This window comes from Anopheles arabiensis, chromosome 2 (assembly GCF_016920715.1).
Source record: "Anopheles arabiensis isolate DONGOLA chromosome 2, AaraD3, whole genome shotgun sequence".
In the NCBI taxonomy this organism is placed as follows: Eukaryota; Metazoa; Arthropoda; class Insecta; order Diptera; family Culicidae; genus Anopheles; species Anopheles arabiensis.
The window spans coordinates 65252354-65274712 of record NC_053517.1 but is presented as its reverse complement, the minus strand read 5'-3'; the positions used below and the strand labels follow the sequence as shown (position 1 = coordinate 65274712).

Sequence of the window (22359 nt, the reverse complement as noted above, 5' to 3'; positions counted from 1 at the left end):
TGGAATCGGCACACACAAGTACAATATTCATACCGTCTTCTGCTTATAACCCGGCGACGAATGATAAAAGAGATCCTTGGATTGTATCAGCCATGTAATATTCTAACTGGATTCTACTTCTTGTAATATTCTAATAGGAAATGAGTGCAAAATGTTGAACAAAACTCTTATTCACTCCATAGCAACGTCCATCACTAAACATAAACAATGTTCAATTTAACTGTCAAAATTTTCCCATGGCTTTCTGTCAATTTACTCTAAACGCTTCGACCTGTTCTCTTTCAAAGACTTTGGCATTTTCGGTGAGAGAAATACGCTTGGCATGCAAAGAACGAGGTGAGAAATTTGCAGTTTAACCGTAGAGTTGGCAACCAGATTTACACACGTAAGTTGGCAACCGGCATACCCGGGTATTCCACACGTTTTGATGCAAAAAATTAACGATTTTCATAGGTAAACAATGCTTTCTATATTCTAATGCTATAAGCAAGTAATGCCGACCATATATTCTCTTTTATTTCATTTATTCATTAAGTTTTTTTCATTTTATTATAAAAATAACGGTCAAATTGAAATTTGGAATCGCTTGAATTTGACTCGAAAATAAGCACAATACGAAAAGAGGAAGAAGAGAAACGTCATTCTCCATACAAAATGTATGGAATACCCGGGTATGCTGGTTGCCAACTTACGTGGTAAAGTTTAAAAAAATCAAAATAAAATATTTACCGACTGTTTAAAATTACAATTTATGCACCAAAAAATCAGAAATTAAAAGTTGGGAGGCTACGGAAAATTTCAGGTCAATAAAAGCAATGAATCAAAAGTTATTTCAGTTTAAAGTTAAAAAAAATACCAGGGTATCCGGTTGCCAACTTAAAGGTTAAGGTGGACGATCAATTATAGTTAGTCTTTTTGCAATCAAACAAGCACATAAATATTGATAAATTGCAGAAGAATATTTTTTGACTACATTTTAGCGATAAAATCTTTTTTTTTATCAACATCGTTCCAAAAGTCCCATCTCGGTGTCTTTCGGAGCTTCTACACACACCGGCGTGAGAAACCAGTTATCAATTCTGTCACAGCCATCTCTCACCTTCAGTCTCGGTGTATGTAGAAACGCTCTAACAGTTACCGCGTATCTCGGGGACTTCCTGTATGCATAAATATTTATTGCAACTTGTTGTAAAACATGTGAAGTAGTTTAAACCATTAAATATCATCGACTTCGTAAGCATGCTGTCATATTAAAAATGAGCAAAATATGGCAAGATACACTGCTTGTACTGAATGGTGTTTAGCTCGACTAATAAATAGAGCTAACTTATAAAGAAAAAAGAAAATAATTAAACAAATATTACAAAACTATGCTTTCAGTTATTATCTAAATCACGAGCTGAAAATTAAAATCAATTTGCTGGATTATACACATTATTTATATCGTTATAAACCTCCAGGGGTCGGCAAACTTTTCGACAAAAAGAGCCAAATTACATAAAAATGTTAGCAGTGATCCACTGAAGGAGCCAAATTCATATGTCATGTGCATATGAGGACTAAGAGCAATCTTGCAAATGCCTAACGTTTGGCCTAAGGATACGTACTAATGTATTGCCGGAGGGCATAAGTTCATTTCCTTTTTTTTTTCTTAAAAAAACTTGCAAAAAAAAATATATTATAGAATTTTGTACAAAATGCTTTTTGCCACCTCAAATAACCTGCATCGTACATTGTATACTTCCAATCCACCTCTGAGACATCTCAAATTGAGGTAATGTCCTAGAGCCCGTTACGGTCTGTTATGGTAGATCACCGATAACGCCGAGTAAATGTTTTGGTAAACGAATGAATGAACATAACCATAAAAAGCTGTTATAGCGCCTAAATAAGTAAATAAGTAGTTCATGTGTTACATAATGTAACATAATTAATAGGTTGTATAATAACTTAAGCAACGGGTTGTTTAAGACAACGCAACTCTCAACTGCCTCTCAAATCCATAGGGCACGTCAAGAGAAAATTATTAACAACACATATCGTTCATGGAACTGTTCTCAAAACCGGATTTGGAACCAAAATCACACTAGTTCCACTTCATACTAATCTTCGAAACCATATTGACCTTTGAAATGGTACTGAAACCATACCGATCCCCCATACAGATCTTGAAACCCCATCTAATATCATTCCTTTCATTAAACTTATTTCTAGATTCCAAGATATTATTCCGAGAAGGAACCAGGATCTGTTTCTCTCATGTAATTCATGTTTACAGGATCTGTTTCTCTGTTGTAATTCATCAACCGTTTTTTTGACGTTAGAGGAAGTGGTTACGGTGGAAATAGTTTCTACAGCTAGCAACAAATTGTGGATCTGTTTTTCTCATGTCATTCATGTTTCACTCTGTGATCCATTCCGAACCATTTCTGGCAACAGTTTTTTGAAAACTTTAACGTAGAAATAAAGTTATCCATTTAACCATGATGAGCCGGCCCCATGATACAGTCATCAACTGACAAGACTAACAATATGTCCGTCATGAATTCAAGCCACGTGTGGACCGAGCCTCCCATACGAAGTGGGCTATCCTACCATGGGTACACGCTAAGGCTAAGTGGCTAAGGTAGACTTAGACTAGTGTTTGGCAAATTTAGATGCAAACCTTTAAAAATTTTAGTAAAGAGCCGCCAAAAGAGTCGCCGTCTAGGTAGGAAAGAGCAAACAACTACTATTAAGCTAAATAAGAAAAAAATGTCAGTAAGTAACAAAAGTTAATGCGTGTTTCCCCTTAAATAAATTTTATTTATGTAGAGAATGGCTTTTATCGTTTTACTCAAAAATATAACAGCGGATTGCCATATATTGCCATCCCCTAGTTTAAATAAGTCAGTAATTCGCTTTTATTGGGTTGTTAACAACAAATACAATTCTCCATTTAATATATTTAATTACACATTTAATTTCGAACTGTTGAATCATAGGGAGATAATTATTTTAATCCTTTGAAATGATGGATATATTCATAATGTCAACACAAGGTAACGCGGGGGAAATAAACATAGAAACTTCTATTCTCTCTGTTTTTTTTTGCTTTGCATTATCCTACGTATAAAAATTAAAGATAACAATTTAATTTTGAAGTCACTACATTTATTTGTAGTTTAAAACAAAAACAAAAAAAGGAGCCCAACCCCCAACGAGCGAATAATGTAAGCGTATTTTATTCGTTATTTTCCAATAGAGCTTTTCGCGTATCCACGTTTAACTGTATTGAATCTATTTGTCATTATCTTTTTCTTCTTTTGGCACAACAATCGATGTCGGTCAAGGCATGCCTGTACCACTAGTGGGCTACAGCATTCATTGATTTAAGAACTACCCCATAGCAGGATAGTCAGTCCTTCGTATGGGGGCACGGTCCATCGGGGGCTTGTACCCATGCCGGGTATGTTGTTAAGTCGTACAAGTTGACGACTGTACCACGAGACCCGCGAATTCAAATAGTTAAATAATCTATTGACAATTGTTTACATGAACCATTTATATAATTTAGAATTAAGTTTATAATTAAAATGATTAAAATATTTAGACACTCTTCTTTATATTTGTTCACGGATTTTAACATTATTTCTACAGTATAGAGTTGTTTGTGTTTGTATTATTTATTATATGGTTAATGGTACTTATTCGAATTGATTCGTGTTTTGTATGAAATGCGATCCATGTACTCTACGGTTCGATGCAAACATGGGTCTAGCTGTTGAACCGTCCGCTTTAATAATACAACTTTATATAAACTTTCTGTAAAAATAACGGAATGTATTCATAATAAAGCTTACATGTTTCTTTTCAAAAATCGTACTAATGTGTTTTCATTTGTTATAGTGTAATGTGATATTTTGTGAGTGAACCTCCAACACCAACAACAATCTCACAAGAGTAAAAACATTTAAACGTATAATCAATCCAACCCGGCGCGACAGTTTAAATTGAAGGACGGCATACGGAGAAGAAAACAAACAAAAAACACGCCAAAACAGAACAGAAAGGTGACAGATCATTAATTTATTCCACACATCAAAAGCGAAACAACGGTTGGTAGAATTTATTGACATGTAATAATGAAAACTCATTTTCAGTGCGTAACATACGTTATGTTTTGTGTTGTGTTGTTTGTTCTTCGTATATTTTGATCGAGCTACGTTTCATAGTTTCAGGTTTGCCTCCCACCGAATGGCTGCCGGGGGAGTTTTTCGCATTTTTCAATTTCTTTCGTTTCTTTTTTTTATGCCAACTACGTTGACAATCGTAAAATGGTTTTCTTAATTTTGTACCAAGCAATTTTGGTGCTTTGTTGTTCGATCTATTCCCAATGATCGGTACACTGTTCTTATGTTTATTATAATATGTATGGTTGGTATTTGCATTCATAGTTTAATATGTTTACCTGTAGTACTGTTTATAGTATTTCAGGGTGTATTAGATCTTCCGTTTATTTTTTTTTTGCTGTTAGAGGAAGTGGTTACGGTGGAAATAGTTTCTACAGCTAGCAACAAATTGGCGCTTATTTACAATCAGTACACGAGCAGGGCAACAAATGGAACCGAGATTGTGATCCATACGAAGGTAGCGTGCACAATGGGGAAGAAGAATGGCCTTTATGTTGATGTTTCGAATGTCCAGCACACCACCGCCGTATCCGTGCCGGTCCAGGGAAGGCGGGAGGCGACAAACAAGCGTCCATCAATCCAGGATGGTGCGGCGAGCGTTTAGGCGCTGTTGCCTCCGATTTACCTAGCAAGACGCCAGCAGGACCGAGTGGGGCGGTCGGATGGTTGGCGGGTAGCTCATTTTCCGAGTCCGGCAAGCATGTACACGGGATCGTGAAAGTTGGTCCCACGGTACAGCTCCGGCACGGTGGAAACCAGCGCTCGAATCCGGTGCGAGGGCCGATAGTTCCGGATGGCGTGCAGGAAAGCGGCACTGCCCGCCGGCTTGGGATAGTCCTCGACAAACTCTGGAATAGAAGAACCCTTCAGAAAACTTGGAGTCATTGGAGCTTTCAACCCCGCGGGCGGGTGGTTGTACCTTTGCGTAGATTGCTGATCATGTTTTGACCCTCCAGCAGCTTCACCTGATCGTTGTTCAAGTTCTTCGACTCGAGCGATTCCAGATTGTGCTTAAGGTTCTGGAAGAAATCGCCCAGGTTTGTCAGCGCGCCTGGAAATGAATGGGGGATGTGGGGGGTAAGGAAAATTACATCTTCCCGGCGAAACGCGTTTTGCGCACAAGCCAATTAACGATATTAGATCACACGACACATCTAAACATCCCACACAGTACAGTACAGTACACCACAAAACAGTAACATCATGCAACCGATCGCTAGCCAGATTAGAGCACACGTGAATAGTAACACAGCTGTTCGAAGAGAGAGAGAGAGGGCAGGGAGGAAGTTCCATGGAGCATAATTCATCACCTGACGACTGACAGTGATGGGAACGAAAGGAGTCGCGTTCAACCACAGTAGATGTGAGTGTGAAACATCGAGCAGATGAATTAAATCACCACTGGCGCAAGTAAACGAATTAACTATCAGTCACACCGGTAGCCCATGGGAACAGGTATGCTCCTGTGTGTACGAATATCTACACACTTCGCACTGACGGTGGAGCATCCTCGGCGCAAACCACCACCCACCATTATTAGACCAAGCCCGATGACGATGATAAATTTTATGTCGTCTCACAAAACGGCCTAGCGGTTAGAGTACTACCCGCCAAAGGACGCTGGGATATGGCAATTAAAATGACTATTTATGGTTGTATGATACATGCACCGGCCGGTTCTGCTATCCACGGGCGCTAAACGCACACCACGGTCGCGTCAATGAATAATGGTTCCAATAATCAAGCCCGTTCACTACCAATCCCTCCCTTCCGGCAGGCATGGTGATCAATCAATCAATTTTTGCTACTAATCAATTGGCGTGATGTAAGCACGATAAACAAATGCAAATGAGGTGAGCGTGGAAAGCAGGTGATGCTAGCGCAGGATGACTACGCACGAGAGGTATAACCGAAGACTGCTACCATCTCTACGTGGCCAATTAAAATAGTTTAAAACAAATGCAGACTGTTTTTTTGTTGTTGCCCTGTTGGGGTGCAAGATGCACTGATTAATTTTGGCAACTAGTTGATCGGTGAGCTTGATCATGTGAAATTTCATTAGTACTGTGGAGCTGTGGGCAACGGACGAATCAGAAGGGCGCTGAATAGTATTGATTTGTTGGATTTATATGTAAATAAATGCATGTGGAAATATTTAATATAATTACATGATAATTGTGCAATACATGCATAAATGTGTAATAAATGTACATAAACATAATAAAGTGTAAGGTAAGCAATAATTGGTGTACTTCGTAACACTGAAAGCCCAAAAATTAAAACAAAATGTGAAGGACATGCAAAAACTATTGAAAAAAATGGGTAAACATTGCTTTTAGCCACTAGCTTTTCGTAGTCTATAATAGAAAATACACAATACACAATAGAAAATACAATAACAGAAAATAATCAAAATGTTGCATCTTTCCTCATTACTTATGGTAAGTAAGAACCCCCCAGGTGAACAAACTATATTACTAGTAATGTATCAAAAAGACTAATATAGTGAACAGTAGCTTACTGACTGATTGTAAGTAATGAAAAAAAGACAATAATTGAATTATGTAAGTCGAAAGCAATATTGTATGTTCTTTGAACAGTGAACAACTAAGAAGAATAATAACAAGTGATTTAAAAAAAAAACTACTAACAAAAATGTTAAGTCATCTAAGCACAACATATAATCACAATTATTATACTTAAAGTATCTGATCACTAATTATGAAGCACAATTTGCATGCTTTTTGTTTAGTTAAATACAATAAAGCTCCGAAAGCACTGCAGATTATAAAGTTGAGCATTCGTAAGCGTGCCATTGCCATTTGCAGCCATCTGTGCCGTACCAAATAGGGTATTGAGATGGGAGAAAATCCTTTCATTGTTACCGTACCGTAAAACTCACCAACACTGATGGAAGGCATAAAGCTGCCCTCCTCCGCCGCCGTACCGCCTCCTCCACCCTGCGTGGGCATAATATGGGAACGACGTGCCATGGTAGAGCGAAGAGCAGCGGCCCGCTTTTGACCTACGATTCCGAAGGATTCATCCAAAGTTCCGGCATTACGATTCTCCCCGTCGGTAGAACTACCAAAAGCAGTGCGCTGTCTTGGGCCTATCTCAACCAGTTTGCCGTGAAGCATATAGTTCGCCGTGTCTGGCCCATCGGGAACCAAAGGTTCACCGAACAGTGCTTCCTCTTCGTAGGAACCGATCGCATCATCCGCTGACAGATGTGGTCGATGTTGCAGCCTACCGTACGGAAGCAACAGTTGAAGGACCGTTGCTAGTGATCTTCTTACGCCAGCCATTTCGGACTCGGAAGCGGTCGATGGTACTGATCGGTGGCCCCCACTGCGGGGAATTGGTTGCATATGTTTTAGTTGACTGAACAGATCGAGGTCTTTGCGTCCCGCATCACTGATACGCTCTCGGCCTAATCCTGCCGACCCGGTGTCTACGAAATCCATTGGCTGGGTCGGTAAGGATCTTGACGCTGATGCATGGCCTGTGTCGTCGGGGCTTTCGTTTACGTTGCCATACACTGTACAGTCTGAAAATGAACAATCTAATTAAGATAGTTAATTAGTAACATTTTATATCAGTTATACAATGATCTTTCGATCGATCAAATGCGTCCGATATTCGGGGCGAGTACCGGCTTCGAACGACGAAATCCGTTCGACGCTCATGAGAGAATGAGAATCATGAGATACAACTGTCAAGCATTTAAAGACGTTTATATCTACGATTCAAGGATGGTCATGTTTTGAATTTTGATTTTTTTGCCGTTGGTATTGGATTTCATTCGTTACATCATTATTGGATGATTTGTTATCAATCAGAAGGCAGCTTGACACACTTTCTTGAAATTTGATTTAACTTATTTCAAATTTAGAAGGGACGACAGGATTGGATTTACTTTTTAAAAATGTGTAAAAATACTGATTGATTTTATTTTAAAGAGTTATAAACGTTATTTATATGGTGAAAATGTTTTGCGATATTTTTCTATAAATTTTTCAGACATTTCATATGAAAAACATAAAATTTGACCTTTACATGAATATTCAAGTATGTTTATATATATTCCGATATATTTTATGTTTTTAATATAAAATTTCAAAACTGATGAAAACTTTTTTATTGGGAATAGATAACAAAACATTTTCAAAATGTTAGGCCGCAAATACACGACGCGCGTTTCCGCGCCCGCGGAAACGCGTATAACAATCCAGCCATAGAAATGAAATGTCATTCGAACGCGCTACCGCGGAAACGCAGAGATGCACAGCTGGATATCTCTGCGGAACTGTTATACGCGTTTGAACGCGCCCGCGGAAACGCGCGTCGTGTATTTGCGGCCTTACATATCTCTAAGTTCAGTTCACTTCAATCATTTAAAGCAAAATTTAAAGCAAAACGTTACATTGAAAACAACATTCGTTCCAAATCCGCAGCGCAAAACCTCGCGGATTTCTCCCCATACAAACGGGAACGTTCGACCCCGGCAGGTAGAACTCATTCTTTCGCGCGCTTCTTACGGTCTCTCAATGGTACGTTATTTTAAAATTAAGCGCCAAGTGAGCGCCTTCTGACAGCCGCGGCGAACGGATCTCGTCGTTCGAAGCCCATAGTCGCCCCGATTATTTCACCATTTTTTGTAGCATCAAAGCATGAATGATGTGAATTATTTTCAAGAATATATGATAAAAAACAGATCAGAACATATTAGTTATAGGATAACGATATAATTTAGATAAATTAACGCATAAAAACATCAGTTTGGTGGGAGTATTAAACATTGTTTGAACATGTTTATATGAAACAGATAAAGCAGTACAAACAACACCCGAATGCTAAAATCCTGAAGAAGTATTGGTCCGTTTTTTTCGGCTGTGTGTCGAAATCGTTTTGCAGGAAAATAATTGCCAAAAAAGTAATTTGTCATTCTTTATCTTCAGCTAGCACAATTTTATTTGTCCCAGTGCTGGAGTGAATGTTACCAATGGTCTGCTAATAATACTACGCCCACCCGGCATAACCGTCTTCTTTCACCTCTGGTTCAAAAGTACGTGCTTTGCATTACAACTTATTATCACTTCTTAAATTGTGTGTACCGTGTGAGTTAGGTTCTTATGCCGTTTTACGGTCATTGACTTCCAATTGGTTGTTGTATCACTAGATAATGAATTATAATTGAAGCTCCTAAATTTTAAAGCCGAATTTGAAAAGAAACCTCAATTGATTTTAATGGAATATTAACATATTTTACACATAAAACACAATACACAGCATATATGCAAATAATACGTTGCACAGTTAGCAGTTTTTTACGTTGCATTTTAATTTCGTGCTTGATATGATACTACTGAAAAATTATGAAATTTTGAACACTGCACCATTTTGGTGCTCGAACTGGTCTTTGAATGAACCAAAATAAATTGTTATCAGTAGTGCTATATTTAAAGTACAGCTTCTATTTGGCTTTCGGGATTTATTAGTATCACACAGCACTAATACTACGGAAGGACGGTTCATATGAGTCTTGAACCCATGACAGGCATTAATGCGAGTTGAATACTATACTACGAGACCGTCCCTGCATTTAAATAACATAAAATGATGTAAAATGTACTGAATTCAGCAATGTTTGTACTTGTTACGGTAATTATTGTGTTATATACTACGGCACAAAATAAAATTAGAGTTATAATTGAAGGTGTCAAATAAAACAACCCAACCAACCGAATATCTGTAGGTAAACGATGAAATAAAAATCACATTAATATTAAACCGTTGCCAAAACAAAATGTCTTGTCTTTTAAGAGTACAATTACTAGTTGGATCGCTCCATCCAAAAGCATGACAGTAAAACTTTATGTGATAATTACCCGTAGTAAATACTAATAAAACAATCCACAGGTGCCACATTGTTACGATCACTAATGCGCTTTCGCCAAACACCTCTGCAATAAATGTTTCACTTTCTGCACGCCCTCGTGCAAACACACCTTGTGGCTCAGGGTTAAAAGGATAGAGGAGCCTGCCACATACAACCACACAGACACAGACAAATGATATCCACTACACTTTGCTTGGAACTTTTATGGAAACATAATCACACCAATAAGCTTATCTATAGCACACAAACAACCAACGATCACACCTTGTTGTCCTTTTAAAGGATCTCCTTAACGAACTGTGCTCCACAATGCGACCGGATGCGACCTGTTGCTTCCGGTTCGGGACACTGAACCATGGTACCGCCGGTGCGTTCATTTTTATATACACTCGCTCGCACCGTGAACTAGCAGTGAGCTAACTAGCGTTTAAGTGAGTTTTATGTGGTGAGAAGCGATGAACATCGTGGAACATGCGTGTTGGTAATGTTGCGGATCGTTCGAAATTCGCTCGACATCGAGTCGAGGTGGAATGAATGAATTGTGCGCTACCGGAAGTCGGTGTGTATCCGTCTGTCCAACTGTCCTTTGCTAATTGATAGCCAAACTTCGAAGCCTAATGGAAAGATGTTCCAAACTTTTCTTTCGTCTTATTTTAACTACAGCGCAACTGTGAATGGCGTCTAACACTAACTTAACAGCACTGCTGAGATAACATTAACGGGTATCGGGCCTTTTGCTGTGGAGGCGGTATGATGAGTTTCGCTTTTACTTGTGAAAAATTAATGCACTGTGAACGGTTTGTCATCTCGTCACTCTCGCGACTCTTACCGAAATGATACATATCGGAAGGAGTTTTTTTTTACAAATTCGTACTGCGTTTACGCAGTAAATTTCAACTCATAACATTACATCCCTGGCACAAGGGTCCGCGTACACTTTAAGCGTACATAGGATTGAGCTGTGGCATTAACATTGGTGCACTGTAAACAGTGACGATATGGCGAGGCATTTAAACGTTCTCGAGGGACATGTGAAATCGATGCGGCGTTATTGCGTTAAAATTAGCTGCTAGTTACGACGGGAGGGGGGGGGGGAATGAGTAAAAGGAGGGAAAATTATCTGAACTAGCAAGACCTATGCAATGAGATTAAAGATATAATCTAACTAAAATATACTACAATATGTTTATTTGATAGATAATCAATAGCCGCAAAAATATATACAAACCATGAAATATTAAACATTTTGTAAAAAAATATTGTAAGTATTTCAAAAACTACAAACATTAAATCATTACCTCTACGAAAAAATACATAATAAAAATAGAAAATTTTGATCCTATTGATTCATCGACAGAAATATTGCATCCATTTATTACTCATAGATTGTAGATCCATTTATTACATTTTTCGATTGTTGTCGATTGTACTGCATTTTTGAGTAAGCTAATTATTTTTGTTATGTTATAGCTAAACAATATGCTCGTCGTGAGTTCAAGTCTAGAATGGATCGTCTCCATTCTCTATAAAATTTGCCCTGGTAAACTATAAGTAGGAAATGGGATCAATTCTTCATACATAATTCTTAATGTTAATTGTTCAATTACACTGTAACACTCTTACATAATGGCAATCTAGCTAAAGTAGGACTATATTCTGTTGAAGAGCAAGCCTTGAGTAAAATAGTAAGCTATGATTATTAATGTAAGGTTCTTAAAAATATAGTATTGTTCCAACCAGCAACCTTTACACAGCTACTCTCTACATATTCTCACGACACTAGCAACCTACACCTAACTAATGGGAGACTAAACGATATTCAAGGATTGGGTAAACGAAACTGCATTATGAGGCCGTAAAAAAACGCCCATCGCGCACAGCTTTAATCATTGCGCGGGTCATACTCAATATTTTTGATGTCTCGATTTCGGTGATATCAAATTCCGAACATTGAGGATGAACGAGAATTTTATCAGTATCATTGCAATACTGTTTTGTTAACGAGTTTTCACTTAGATTGTCTGGTAGATTGGACGACCCTCTATCGCTTGTTATTCAGGCTTTTTGTGAGGCTGCCTTTGACTGTATCTCCCACGAAATACTACTCGAAAAATTAAAATAAAAAGAGTGTCCCTTATATGCTCTCATCCTGGGTAAAGTACTATCTCTCGGACCGTAGTTACCAAGTGGGAATACAATACAATCACAACGCTCATGCCCGTTTGCTAGCACGTCTAGGGTTCCGCAGTGCAGCATCCTTAGACCTCTGCTATTCCTGATTTACATCAATGACCTATCAAGCATTCTGCCCGTGGGATCATATCGAGCTCCATCCTGCATACGAAATCTTGGTGTCCTGCTAGATTGTAAACTCACGTTTCATGCACATCTTGCAAGATGCCGCATATGATAGTTCAATGCCGCATATGATAGTATAGCCAGGGTAAAACTGTATGACGCTTTGAGCTCTTTTGGAATCCCGTGTAGCATCCATGCTATCGCATACCCGCTTAACGCATGAATACTGCACATGCGTCCCGTGCTTTACTGCACACGCGGTTCCGTGTTTTACCATGGTGGTCGCACCACCCAAGTTGGAAATAAACAAGGAAGACCTCCAAAGTAGGTCATAAATCTTCTTCTTCTTCTTCTATGGGCTCAACAACCGTTGTCGGGCAAGGCCTGCCTGCCACTTGTGGGCTTGGCTTTCAGTGACTGGCTAAAGTGACTAAACATAGCAGGATAGTCAGTCCTACGTATGGCGGCACGGTCTATTTGGGGATTGAACCCATGACGGGCATGTTGTTAAGTCGTACGAGTTGACGACTGTACTATATAGACCGGCCATAAATAAGGAAGAACAATTAGCATAAGAAACGCATTAGACCTTAAGCAAAACATTGTAAATTGTAAAAGCCCACCAGGAAAGCGACCGTCTTGACAAACATTCGTTCGTGAAAGCGCATCAAGTTGCGAAAGGGAAAGTTACGAGCGTAAACATCTGGTGGACGAATGTGCGCTAACTTTCTTAAGATGGGAGTATAAATAAAGTTACCAGAACGGACAGAAGATCAGTTCTGATCGGACACAGGATCGTACATCTTGTCCCTTCAACTCATTTATGAGCAGTATTGTCCCCCTACACAAGGTAAGGCTTTACTGTCTCCAACAAACGCACCGTGTATTAGCTGGGCGGTCAGCAAAACTCCAATCCGAAAGGTTAACGTATGCTAGGTGGCATAACGTCGAAAGTTCCCACGGTTTAGCATAACTGGAGGTCCGGTTTTCACCTGACACATCACATTGATGTCAATTGTTACGCAAGGTCAAGTTCGATTAGTTTACCGCGCCAATCGCAAAGTGCTAACTCAGCACTGCCACCAGGCCTATGACGCGAACCCGTACCGAACCAACAAAATTTTTCCCATCACCACACCAGGCCAAACTGATAAGGCTAGTTAGAATGACTATGACCAACGTCACTTGCCAGGTGAGGGTGTATGGAAAACTCTCAGGACCTTTTGCTACCACCAAAGGTCTGCGCCAGGGGGACGGGCTTGCTTATCTCCTATTCAACATGGCGCTATAGAGGGCCATCCGCGAATCGAGGGTGAAGACTACGGGTACCATCTTCTATATGTCAACCCAGATCCTGGCATACGCTGATGATATAGACATCATTGGTCTGCGGCTCTCCTATGTAGCAGAAGCCTACCAAAGGATCGAGAAGGCGGCAGAGAACCTCGGATTGCAGATAAACGAGGCAAAGACCAAACTGATGGTGGCAACATCAGCGGGCCTACCAATTAATAATCAGAATCTACGTAGGCGTGACGTACAGATAGATGAACGCACTTTTGAAGTCGTCCCACAATTCACCTATCTTGGGTCAAAGGTCAGCAACGACAATAGCATGGAAGCTGAGTTGCGCGCAAGGATGCTGGCTGCCAACCGGTCATTCTACAGCCTGAAAAATCAGTTCACCTCAAAGAACCTGTCGTGACGGACGAAGCTGGTACTCACATACCCTCTTAGCCGCGTTCGAGTGGAAGATGCTCAGAAGGATACTTGGCCCCGTATGTGTGGAAGGACAATGGAGGAGCCGCTATAATGACGAGCTATACGAGATGTACGGCGACCTCACTGTCGTACAGCGTATCAAGCTCGCCAGGCTCCGGTGGGCTGGCCATATTGTACGCATGGAAACGGACGAACCAGTCCGTAAAGTCTTTTTAGGCCGCCCATAAGGACAGAGGAGGCGTGGTAGTCCCAAACTGAGGTGGTGTAGCATATCTGCTAAACAGAACTTATTATAATACACACTATCAGCTATAGACACATTGTAACACACTTCGGATGGCCTGGGGATGGCCTGGAGATGGCCTGGAGGCGTCCGCCATTAAGGCCGGGATAATGGACTGGCAGACGAAGGCGTGAGACCGCGAGCGGTGTCGGACACTCCTGAGGCAGGCCAAGACCGCAAAGCGGTTGTAGCGCCGGATAAGTAAGTAAGTAACCACTTATACTACTTACTTATTACTTATAACTAACTTATGATGTAACTTATGATGAAAATGTGTAAAGAGTCCATGATCCTATATTCCTTGTTGTTACGCCTGGTAACAATCCGTTTATTTTCGGTAGCTTTGCAGACTTTCTTGTAACTGGCTCTCGCGTATAGGGTTTTCGCTGCACAGTTCAAAAAATAGTCTTTCTTCTTTCTATGTAAGTTTGCTACTGTCCCTTTTACGATGGCGGCATTTTACTCGATCAGCTGATCTCCTTGACCTCGTTTGCCCTTAAGTTGACCATACATGAACTATTTCCTAATTGGCCCTAATGTTGGAGATCTAGCTGTCTCGTATTTTCGTCCTTGTCTGTATCTGTATAGCGCCATCTGAGGGATTTATTGCGACTTATTCGAGCTATCATCAAGATAGCTCGATATATAATTATGCGGTGTACATTTATTATTCGGCTTTTTATTCAAAAAGATTAAATGTTACTCCAATGAGTTCTAAACTAAAACTAAACCCTCACATTAATTCTACCTCGGTTGGCGGTGTATGTTTGTGGGAGCTGTCTGCGTCCGGCTGGTGTCCGATGTCGCGCGACCGTGCTGTCTGCGTTGTCGGCCCGGCTGGTGTCCGATGATGCGCGCCCGTGGGAACTTGAAGAGATGGAATGTGCCGCGCTGCAAAATGGTAAAGCATTGTGTCGTGTCACGTGATGGTGTCCAATGCCACATAACTCCTCCAGGGGGTGAAAAAAAGCGTGTCCTCATGCGTTTAAACTGTCTTCGAGATTATTTTCTCTACGATGGTTTCGTGACGACGTCTGTGAGCGAGATTTCCTCTTTTCTATCTGATTTGATACGGCTGAGATGAAACGACTAAAGTAAAAATAGACAAATATGATAATGGCAATAGATACTGTAGTGGACACTCCCAGTCCAGTTAATAAGCTCCAATTCCAAGTAATATTTTTATATTGTTGCAAGTAGATGTGTTCGATGTGTTTGCGATTCGTCAATGTTCTATCATCCAGGGAAGCTAAAGGAGTTTCGACAACTTTTCGATGAATTGCGATGTTGAATACTGTCCCATATACAGCTGGACTCTTGACATGGATTTCTTCTGATGTGAAGCTTTTGTTTCTGAATTGTATGGTGCAATTAGAAAAAGTTAATAAGAAGTTTCCATTCAAATGTCGATCGTTCGGTCCACGAGTTATTGTGATTCAGTGCTAGTATTTCTATTACTTTTGACTCCTCCTTTTGCAACTCTGGCACTTTAAGTATGTAGAGCAGTTTGTTGTTGTTGACTGCTATTTTAGGTGTGACATAAGAAATAATCTCGTCAGGAATATCGCTTTTAACTCCTTGGTCTTCTAACAGCTGTTGTATAATAGTAATTTCGCGTGGTGATAGAAGTTTGCTGCTTGTAATAGACATTTTGGATAACGATATCGCTTCTTGTATATCTTGTTAATTGTATCTATATTGATAATTGCCGTCAGCATGTCTAATTCATTAAGAAGAATGTCGTTTCTATTTTCAATCATCTGCTTCATTTTGTTGGTGAGGTTTTTAATTTTCATTCCAAGATTTTCATTTACTAGGAATTGCTGATTATTACTCTCTATCAAATCGTTCATTGTACTGTTGATGATTTGCAGGTCATGTGCATCCGGGCTTCCTCCAATCCATTTCCAAACCGAGCCTATAGCTTCTACGCTTCTTATCAAACGCTTCCTTGGTCTTATGAGATTAAAATTAGAATATAAGTTTCTAACCTTATGCTTCGCAATTATTGATAGAGGACTATTGGTTGGGCGAAAAGCTACTTGAGTTAATAGGTGCATTGTATTTTCAATTTCTGTTATGTTTACCTCATGTATTATATTGATATTACCGATTTGAATTTTGCAATTATGTTTCTCTAGAATTAAAATTGGTTGATCAATCAAACTAGTTATTTTTAATTCTTGGGCTTTAATATGAGCTATCATTAGAATGACCATCAACATAACTATTCTGACGACGTCTTGTCATGCCGCAGAAAAAAATTTAAATTCAAAATTATTCATTTTTCAATTAATGATTTAATTTGCTATTTCCTGTGATTCCTTCGATTTCCTAACCCTTTTTTTATCAAGTTTCTTTTCCTAATTTAAATGCTTTAAATTAAAATGAGCGACAATGAGTCGTACCACTGCGATCCTTTTTTTTTCTTCTTTAGTTTTTGTTTTTGCTAAAAAGAGAATGAAAAAAAAATAAAAAAAATGGGCTCAGCCAGTCGTCTGTTCTTTTTTTTTTCTTTTTTCTTTTTTGAGACGTCAAATCCTGTAAATATATAAAAAATATTATTTTCATGTACAATTATGTTCTTATGCGTTTTATTTTATTTTTATTGCGTTTGACATTTCTTGGTCCAATTTGAATGGTTTTTTCATTATTAACCAAACATTTTGATTTTGAAAAGCGTGGATCTAGCTTTTTTCTAATGTTTTTCTTTATATAAACATCATGTCCTTCATTTACAGCAGGTGCAATTTCTTTTTTGTCGTTATTTTTTGTCATTCTATTTGCAGCTAGCTGAAGGTTCTTTTTTACATTTTTGAAAATTTTGTCGGCGTTATCGGCTATTTCTGGTGGGTTTATCGTATACCCTGGATTAAAAATAATTTCATTAGGGGTATAAGTGGTGACTGAATGAACAGTATCGTTGTACATTGAGTTCGCTATTTGCACTATTTCAGGAGATGAGTTATTGATGAATTTGTGTTTGTTGGTATTATAAATTTCAATGATAGTACTATGAGTTTTTTCTATTTGGCCATTTGACTCTGATGAGGAAGCGAATTCTATTACGGTTCCGAAATTAGCTAAAAAGTCTTGGAACTGAATGCTAGTAAAAGCTGCTTCATGGTCGCAAATGATTTTTCTTGGTGGTCTAAATGTTCTGAAATACTGTGAAAGGGCATTCCGTATATCTGTCATGTTTCTAGATTTAATTTCTATAAGTTGAAGGTGCTTCGAAAATGCACAAATTAAAGAAAGGTAGTAGTGTCTATCCATGCCGAAAATATCCATATGGACTCTGTAAAAAGGACCATTTTCTATTGGCCTTGGTGAAATTTTTATATTATATGGTTTTCGTTCGTATTTGTGTTGAGTATAAATTGTACATGAATTAATTAATTGCCTGATTCGTTTGATCATGTTTGGGAAAAAGTAAGATCGTTTAATCTGACTTTCGACTTCGGTTATGCCTCTATGGGCTCTATCATGTTCTTTTCTTATGATAATGTCTTGCATTGTTTCGGAAGTTACGTCTTCAACCATATTTTGTGTAATAATGAAATGGCAGTTTGTGTTGCAGAAGCATTCTCTGTAAACTTCTTGAATTAAATTAAGTAAGTATTCTGGAGCTAACACAGCATTTTGCTTTCCATTCGAATGATCTTTCAAAAATGTTGTAACTTTTCTATTATCAAACGAAGTGGAGCAAATAGTTGTTCGCTTATAGTTTGGAAAAATTTGTTCCGTGATAACGGAGTCGGAGTCCGTTACTTTAAAAATGATTTGATTTCTGTAACTATTAATAGCTCTTTCTGTAAAATGCATATAATAGTCATCGGATGTATTTGCTGAATGTGCTGTTTCGGAAGAAGATGAACTGATATTATTTTCCACAGATACTTGATCAACAGAAACAACATTTTCTAGTTGATTGTTGTTAACTTCGACTTTTTCTACTAAGTGCGTCTGCCACAACATTTGTCTTTCCTGTCTTATAGATTACGTCGTAGTCGTAATTTTCTAAGTCTAATCGCCAACGTATCAATTTAGCGTTCTTATTTGAGTTTTTAATGTAAATAAGGGGTTTATGATCGGTAACCAAAGTGAATTTGTTACCATACAGGTACGGCTTAAACTTGGTTACTGCCCATATGATGGCTAGTGCCTCTTTTTCTGTTGTGGAGTAATTTGACTCTGTTTTGTTTAGAGTACGGCTTGCGAAAGCTATGGGGTTTTCTGTTTTATCGATTACTTGTGATAAAACGGCGCCTATGGCATAATTGCTGGCGTCAGTTGTTAATATAAAAGGAAGTTCAAAGTCAGGATAAGATAAGATTTGATCTGAAACTATTATATTTTTTAAATGTTTAAAGGCTTCCTGATATTCTTGATCATTAAGGTTTACTTTTTCATCCTTCTGTAACAATTTGGTGAGGGGTTTTGTTAATTTTGAGTAATCTTTAATAAAACGTCTATAATACCCTACGAGTCCTAAGAATTGTTTTATTTCTTTTTGATTGGATGGAAGTTTCCATTCTTGAATTTTTCTTATTTTTTCTGGGTCAGGTTTGATTCCGTCAGGGGCAATAATGTGTCCAAGAAATTCCGTTTCTCTGCGAAGAAATTCACATTTGTCTAATTGTATTTTAAGATTGAAATCACTTAACCTCTTAAGGATTTTTGAAACATTGTTGAGGTGATCTTGAAGATTTTTACCAATTATGATTATATCATCAATATACACATAGCAAATTGATCCAATATAGTTTGATAAAACATTATTCATCGCACGTTGGAATGTCGCTGGGGCATTTTTCAGGCCAAACGGCATTCTCGTAAATTCAAAATGCCCTAAAGCTGTTGAAAACGCTGTCTTTTTTTGATCGTCGGGGTCCATTTCGATTTGATGAAAACCTGATTTTAAATCTAAGGTGGTAAAATATGCTGATTTGCCAAGATTATCTAATATTTCTTCTATTTGTGGGATGGGAAATTTATCGTTAATGGTTTTGTCATTGATCTTACGATAGTCAATAACAACGCGCACTTTGCGTTTTCCTGATGCGTCTATCTTTTTTGGAACAACCCAAACTGGCGATGAGTAAGGGCTAATTGAATGTTGTATGATTCCGTTATCGAACAATTCATTGATTTGCTCTTCCACATCTTTTTTAAAAACGTGTGGATACCTATATGATTTTGTGTAAACAGGGTTTTCGTCTGTTGTTAAGATTTTATGTTTTATTAAAGATGTAGATGTAAGTTTCTCTCCAGCCCTAAGTAAAACTGTTTTATTTGCAAGTATTGTTTTGAATAGTTCATCCCTCTCTAGTATTGACAAATGATCTGTGCGGATTATTTCACTAAGCACTTCATTTGTAACGCTACGCTCTGGATGTAATGGGATTGGGGAAATTGTTTCAAAATTATTTACTATTATGTTTAATTTTCCTTTGACATCAGGTATTGTTTTTTCTGTGCTTAAAATTTTTGTTGTCGTTTTATTGTTATAAGCTCTATATAAACCTGGCTCAATAACAACTCCTTTACAAAGTTTTTGAAACGTTGGTACGAACCAATCGCCATTAACGGATGTTTCCATTTCTAAGCTGTGCGAATATAATTGTTTATCGGGAAAATATTTTTCATATTTGAGTTTCATGTTTCCGATTTCAAATGTTTCTTCTTTAAAATTTATTATTGCTTGGTTTTTAGCCATTTGTTCTGAACCAATGAGTGCGTCGAAAAAATTATGAAATTTGAACTCATAATAGGTTTGATTTGGAAAATTATCGCCGAGTAAATTAATACGTCCTTTCTCCGTAACGTGCTTACATCCAGCGGTGTTTTTTATTTTGGTTTCCTTTACCTTTCTTGTTTGTGGGAGAATGCCCGGCCGTATTATATTTTTATTTGCTCCAGTATCGATCAAAATGTTTGTGGGATAAGTTTGAGTATTTGATATAATGTAAGGCAAGTAATTTACGTGTTTTTGTTTTCTGGATGAATTAAGCAAAAATTTATGTCTAATTCATCCTCAGACTCAGATTCTTCGTTATCGGAGGGTTTTGTTATTTCAGCATTAAACAGCTGTTTCTTATTTAAAGTAAGTCGACTTTTGGTAGAACCTATTTCCATCGGTTCGGGTGGCAGATTCGTGTCAACTGGTTTACGAGGTTTGTAATCCTGTTGCTGAGGCTGTGTGATTTTTGTATTGTTAAATTTCCTTTCTGTTTGTTTTTATTATTTCCTTGCCCTGCGGTATGTGAGTTGCCTAAGTATTGTTTTTGATTGTGTTAATTGAATATGGGTAAGGTTTCTGTTAGATTCATTTGATGTAAATTTACATATAAATGCATACGCATTTTCGATTGATTTGGGTTCAGCAGCTTGTACATACCCAAAATAGGGTTTCTGCACCCCACTGACGTATGCAGCTAGACTATATTCGTCTATAAAGTCGTTTATGGCATCCCAATGAAGATTGTACTTAGGATTTTGTTTTGCCAACGATTTTATATTGTGAACCAGTTCCTTAGTTTTCTGATAATGCGTGTTTGCGTTACCATCCATTTTGTTATGCCAGAGTTGGCAGTTATACGTGGAAAGATCTTGTTTATCTCCTAGAGATGTTATCAAAATTTTTTTTCACTTCACTGAACGTTTTTGGGTTGCCGTTTGTACAAATTACATCTTTAGCATGCCCCTCTATTTTGTTTATAACAGCTGTCACATAAATTTCAAATATTTGTGGTGACACGAGGTTTTCGAATAAACGAAGAGTTTTTTCTGCTGTTTCTATCCAACTTGCGAGTTGCTTTTTATTGCCATTAAATGTGGGCAACATTTTTATGGGATCAGGGATACGGAACGGATCACCTGATATTGTCACTTCACGAGGAATAGGATCACTTCGTTGGTGTGCTATTCCCTGGTTTCCATTTGTACTTTGCCATTGCAACTCCTGCTGCGTTAATCTTGCACTTATGTTTTCGATGGCTTGTATCATACGAGCCATCTGATCATTACCACTCTCTTGAGTAGTTTGAGCTTGAGGTTCCATGTTTAGGTGCTCAAGTGATAACTGCAAATTTGCAATTGGTATGTGCGAATATTCCTCAGATACCGTACTTTCTTCTGATTCGGAACTTGTTTCAGATGTAAAAATCCTTTCCTGAATCAGCTGTTGGGCCTTTTTGAAAGCGTTGTTCTTGATTTTTGGCATAAAGAAAGCCAATCCTAAAGCTCTATCTGGTAGTGGCTCTAGGTACGTGAATGAAAAGAAATTTATAAAACTAGTGTGATGCGTCTATCTGATAGTGCGCACTCACATTAATTTTAAATTCTTTCACCCCCGATTTCTTGTGTTATTATTTAGGTAGTTTTACTGAACACGATTTCACGCACAGAAACTCAACACTAAATACTCACACGGTTTATGTTGAAGTCGTGTTTGGGCGAAGGCCAAGAAAACAATGACGGTGCTCCGTGTGCGTCTTAGCGGGGGGATCCTCAACTCCTCAGCGACGTTGCCGTCCTTGGTGCTTGTGGATGCTCGATGCTCGTAGATCACGATGCACTTTGCGGGATCACTGTTGTACTGTGTTATTAGTTCAGTACTTTCCACTGTTTCTCACTATGACGTCACTTTTCTTTAGTGCCTACCCGGCTGCGCCAATTATGCGGTGTACATTTATTATTCGGCTTTTTATTCAAAAAGATTAAATGTTACTCCAATGAGTTCTAAACTAAAACTAAACCCTCACATTAATTCTACCTCGGTTGGCGGTGTATGTTTGTGGGAGCTGTCTGCGTCCGGCTGGTGTCCGATGTCGCGCGACCGTGCTGTCTGCGTTGTCGGCCCGGCTGGTGTCCGATGATGCGCGCCCGTGGGAACTTGAAGAGATGGAATGTGCCGCGCTGCAAAATGGTAAAGCATTGTGTCGTGTCACGTGATGGTGTCCAATGCCACATAACTATAT

At 38.5% G+C, this 22359-nt stretch overlaps 1 protein-coding gene across 4 annotated transcripts; it reads right to left on the bottom strand.

Annotated features, from left to right (window-relative positions):
- Positions 1–4063: 4063 nt before the first annotated feature.
- On the bottom strand, positions 4064–22359 carry LOC120896258. Of its 4 annotated transcripts, XM_040300250.1 has the most exons (5): positions 22155–22359; positions 21809–22081; positions 7063–7737; positions 5092–5223; positions 4064–5036 (listed from the first exon to the last, which is right to left on the bottom strand). In XM_040300250.1, the coding sequence occupies exons 3-5, from the start codon at positions 7637–7639 to the stop codon at positions 4798–4800; spliced, it is 948 nt and encodes a 315-aa protein (XP_040156184.1). In that variant the 5' UTR covers positions 7640–7737; positions 21809–22081; positions 22155–22359; the 3' UTR covers positions 4064–4797. The 4 variants fall into 4 exon arrangements, with proteins under 4 accessions (XP_040156184.1, XP_040156181.1, XP_040156183.1 ...); XM_040300247.1 differs by lacking the exons at positions 21809–22081; positions 22155–22359 and adding an exon at positions 10064–10412; XM_040300249.1 differs by lacking the exons at positions 21809–22081; positions 22155–22359 and adding an exon at positions 10064–10412 and having other exon boundaries at positions 4064–5020.

Coding starts and splice junctions, on each gene's coding strand:
- LOC120896258 (XM_040300247.1), bottom strand. CDS start 10,103: ATGTGGCACCTGTGGATTGTTTTATTAGTATTTACTACGG. Junction 7,738..10,063: donor TTTATTAGTATTTACTACGG/GTAATTATCACA, acceptor TATCTTAATTAG/ATTGTTCATTTTCAGACTGT. Junction 5,037..5,091: donor GATCAGCAATCTACGCAAAG/GTACAACCACCC, acceptor AGTTTTCTGAAG/GGTTCTTCTATTCCAGAGTT.